Genomic DNA, 4,362 nt, shown 5'->3' with positions numbered 1-4,362 from the left:
AAAAAAAAAAAAAAAAGTTTAAATATCACATGATTTCTCTTATATGAGAAACCCAAAGTATAAATCAATTAAAGAGCAAAATAAAAGACAAGGAATAAGAAACAGGGAGACAGATCTTTTGTGAAAAGGAAAAGGACCAAGGGCAAGAGGACAGGAAGGAAACAGGAAGGGAAAGGAAAAAGTATTGCATCAAGGAAATACAAAGTGAAACCCAAATGGTATGTCCCTTCACACCTATTAATGGCCATTAGCAAAATGATGCCGCATTCAGGATGTAGATAAAAGGACTCCCTGCATATGGTACCACAGAAATTAGTACAACTATTAAGGAAAACAGTACAGGGATTCCTCAAGAGATTAAAATTACAACTACCTTTCCAAAAGTAGGTATGCGCTGGTTGGTGCACACACCTTGTCCACAGTACATCCTCCCCGTCCTCCCAGCCTCTCCTTTCCCCAAGCGCTCCTTCCCCACCTCCAAAAGGCTGCCTTCCTGTTTCCAGCTAGTTGCCTTTATTTTGCTCATTAGTTTACTTACATTTTGGATTTCTCATATAAGAAAAACCATGCAATTTTTAACATTCTGTATTGAATCCACCTATTTCCCCACAAATTTAAAATGACTTGATCTAAAAATCCCACTACTGGCATATAGCCAAAGGAGAGAAAAACAGTAAATCAGAGATCCACACATACTTAGGTTCTTGCAGCGCTGCTCATGATGCCTAAGATGGTGAACCTAAGCATCTATCAAGAGGTGAACAAAGAAAAGATGGTTCACATGCACAACACACACACAGTACTATGCAGGCTTCTCAGCAGAGAATCCTGTCAATTATGACAGGATAGCTGAAACTGAGGGACGTAACAGTAAAGAAAATATGCCAGAAACAGAAATACAGAAATACGCTGTAGCCTCTCACTATATGACTACATGGAATGGAAAAGAGTCAGGCTCACAGGAGGAGAGCGGGATGGTGTCACCATGGCCTTGGACATGCAGTAGGGCCCAGCAGTAAGGAGCAGCAGCTAGATCAGGGTGCAACAATAAGGCAGGAGGAATGACTTGAGGGTCTGTACAAGGGTGACTAAAGTTGATGATGGGCCGGCCGGATAGCTCAGCAGACTAAAACACCTGCCTAGGTGGATGCAGGGGCCGGAGTTCGACCCCCAGTGTGCCGTGCCGGACCCACCCCCGGGGATGTGCTGAGACAGCGACTGAGACTGGGTGTGGTGGCATGCACCTGTAATCCCAGCACTTGAGAGGCTGAAAACAGGAGGCTCACTAGGAGTCCGATCTGTGTAGTGAGACCCTGTAGACCCTGTACTAAATACATAAAAAATAAAGTTAATGACAATGTACTATATGCCTAAAACTGCTATGCAGAGAGACTTTAATGTTCTTGCCACAAATGCATGATTAATATGAGAGGTGATGCACATAGGCACCTTAGTTTACCCACTTCACAATGCATTTGTGGCCAAAACATGTTGTGCACTATAAATACATGCAATTTTTATCAACTAAAAGTAAAGAGATGGGAAGATAGGTTGAAGGAAGGGTAGGAGAATGCAGAAAAGAAGAATCAAGTTATATCATGTATAGGTATAAATTCCTTATGACGAACAAGACCATTATGTATACCTAAACTATATTAATAAACTTAATTTATTAAAAATAAATAATAAAAATCATTTTAATTACTACCACAAACTGACCAAAAAAAAAGTAAGTAAAAGATACAAGTTGCATTTAAAATAAAAGCTTACGTACCTTGGCTTCCGAAAGACTAAACTATATTGTTGGCAAGCAAGTCCCACGGTAGGAGTGTACACAATAGGCATGAATTTTTCAACATCAGACATTAGTACTCTGTAAAAGAGCTTTTCATTTCTATCTTGAAGATCCATTAACAGAAGATACCTGTGGAAATTAGGCATAATTAGACCAACAGTCAATAGTTGCTTAGAAATCTAAACATTTTTCAATCAACTCCCAAGTATGTTTGAATGATAAAAGAAATGTAAGCACAAAAGAATTTAGAAGTATTCTTAAACACCTCAAAGACAAACCATATGCTTGATTACCATCATTCAAAAATTAAAGTCATTGCTTAAGTAACACCATCTTATTCAATATTTGAAAACTTTATCCCTATTTTAAAATGACAGATGAAAATACCACTATAGATTTAGTTTAATTATTAACTAATTAAATAAAAGGACTTAATCTTTTAACTTGCAGTATTGAATAGCCAAGGCAAATGAGTAACACTTACACTAAAAATAACTAAGGTACACCTAGGCTCAATGGTAGAGGACCTGCCCAGCATGTGTGAGGTCCTGGGTTCAATACCCAACATCAAAGTAACAATAATAATAATTAAGGCAGGCAAGCCAAAAGGACTTTTTTTATTATTTGTATCTAATGGTCTTCTCATATAGAGGAATTTCTGACTTGGAGGTGTATTTCTACACATAAAGCTTTTCATGTTATCTGTAATCTTCAAGAGTTTATCGAATAAAACAAACTGCTTAGTACAACTGAAAAGAATCTTGCAAAACTGTACTCATCAACCTTACCAACCTTTTGGGAGTGATTTTTCCGAGGTCACGTGCTAGAAGTGTGGTCCCCAGTAAGACAATGCGAAAAGCTGGCATGCGCTTTAAGAGCTGGACCCAGGGAAGGGCAGTTAGGTCCCCAGGAAAACTGCCCTTGGTCAACGGAATTTGCATGAGATTCATCCAGGTTAGTATCCTTAAAAGTGACTGGGTTTTTTACTTGTTTGTTTGTTTTATGGTACTAGAACTCAGGACCTCACACCTGCCAGGTAGGCACTGCGCCGCTGAGCTATATCCCAGACCCAAAAGTGAATTGTTATTAAAAATAAATATATAAAATAAAGACTTTTATCGGTAAATGGATGCAACTCAAGACCATACTCGTAAGTGAAATAAACTGGATGCACATGTGCAAACACGGCATTGTCTCTCTAGTGCGAGAAACTCAGTCAATAAGATCCAAAATGTACAATAGATACTGTAAAATGGGGAGAAGCTTCAAAAGGAGAAACTGGGATGGGGAAAGGAGAAAAGAAGGAAGAAAAGCGTAAAACAAAATTAGATATCTCAAAGTTAAGACAGTTATGGTATGAATTTCTCTTAGTTCATTGAAAAGAAAAATTTGTGCTAATATTATTTGGGCAATTAAATGCCATGATCTTGTACTCTGAGTAAAATTTAAAGATAACAATATGCAATGTTAACGGGTTAACCAGCGTCATTCTATACTTGCTCTGAATTTTTTTCTCTTTAAAATAAAAAAGGAAGAAAGAAAATAAACATTTCTAGGAAAAATGAGATTAATTTTAAGGCATCATAAAATTGATTTGTCAATATGGAAATCATTAGTGCCAAGTCAATGGTAGATTCTCACACCTCGCGCCAACTACCAGAACATTTGACATGAGTGACGTTCCCTAAAGGTCAATCCATTTTCCTTGACTTCAAGCCTGGTTTTTCCTATCTCCAAGTCATTCTCTCGCTCTGGCTCCCACTCTCACTCTGGCTCACTCTGGTTCACTCTGGCTCTCTGCTCTCCCCCCCTTGCTCCATCCCTGTCTCACTTCTCCCCTTCTCTGAAAGTTAACATCTAAATGGAATAAATTAGGAAGTTACACAGTGTTGCCTTCAACATACACCCAAAATCTGACGACCTCTATTATTATGACAATGGATCCAATTCATCATCCCTTGCCTGGATTATTACATCAGTGGCTTAGATGATGTCCCAGCCTATACTCTATTACCCACATTGCCCAGTCTTTCTAAAATGTAGCCCAGATCACGTTGATCTGTTCAAAACCTCAGAGGACTCCCTTTGTACTCACGCTTAAATCAGATGGCCTTCAGTGGTCTGCAGAGCCACACACAGTCTGTCTCTCATTAGCTTGCTAATGTCACTTCCTAACCTGCGACTCTCCCTAGCACCTCCTTCTCCAGACGCAAGTCTCCCTGCTGACCCTTGAACACGTCAGCTGCAGAACTTTTCCTCAGACTGATACATGGCAAACATCCTTATCACTTCTGAGTATTTTCTCAAAACTCACTTTCCCACTGAAGGCTACACTTATCACCCAATTTAACAATTCAGTGTGGCCATCCCTAGCCCCAGAATGGTCCGTCCCTCTTTAGTAGATCTTACCCGTTCCTTTTTTTTCCTAGCATGCATTAATTTCTAGTTTATTACATAACTTCCTTTTTTACTGCTTACAAACATCTCATAATTCTAACAATTTATGTAAATTTTACAAAGGCAGACCACAAATTGGGTGCTTTATCAACAAGAGATTTCTTTTTTTT

General features: G+C 38.8%; 1 protein-coding gene across 1 annotated transcript in view; it reads right to left on the bottom strand.

Annotated features, from left to right (window-relative positions):
- The window catches only part of Me1 (malic enzyme 1), a 134,829-nt gene that overhangs the window by 126,876 nt on the left and 3,591 nt on the right, over nucleotides 1–4,362 (bottom strand). Inside the window, exon 2 of the mRNA XM_004628258.2 lies at nucleotides 1,775–1,924. Within this exon, the coding sequence (XP_004628315.1) occupies nucleotides 1,775–1,911 (137 nt within the window). The 5' untranslated portion in view covers nucleotides 1,912–1,924. The remainder of the gene's footprint in view (nucleotides 1–1,774; nucleotides 1,925–4,362) is intronic.

The sequence above is a fragment of the Octodon degus genome, unplaced genomic scaffold (genome assembly GCF_000260255.1).
Source record: "Octodon degus isolate 3935 unplaced genomic scaffold, OctDeg1.0 scaffold00022, whole genome shotgun sequence".
Classification (NCBI taxonomy): domain Eukaryota; kingdom Metazoa; phylum Chordata; class Mammalia; order Rodentia; family Octodontidae; genus Octodon; species Octodon degus.
This window is presented reverse-complemented; position numbering and strand designations above follow the sequence as displayed.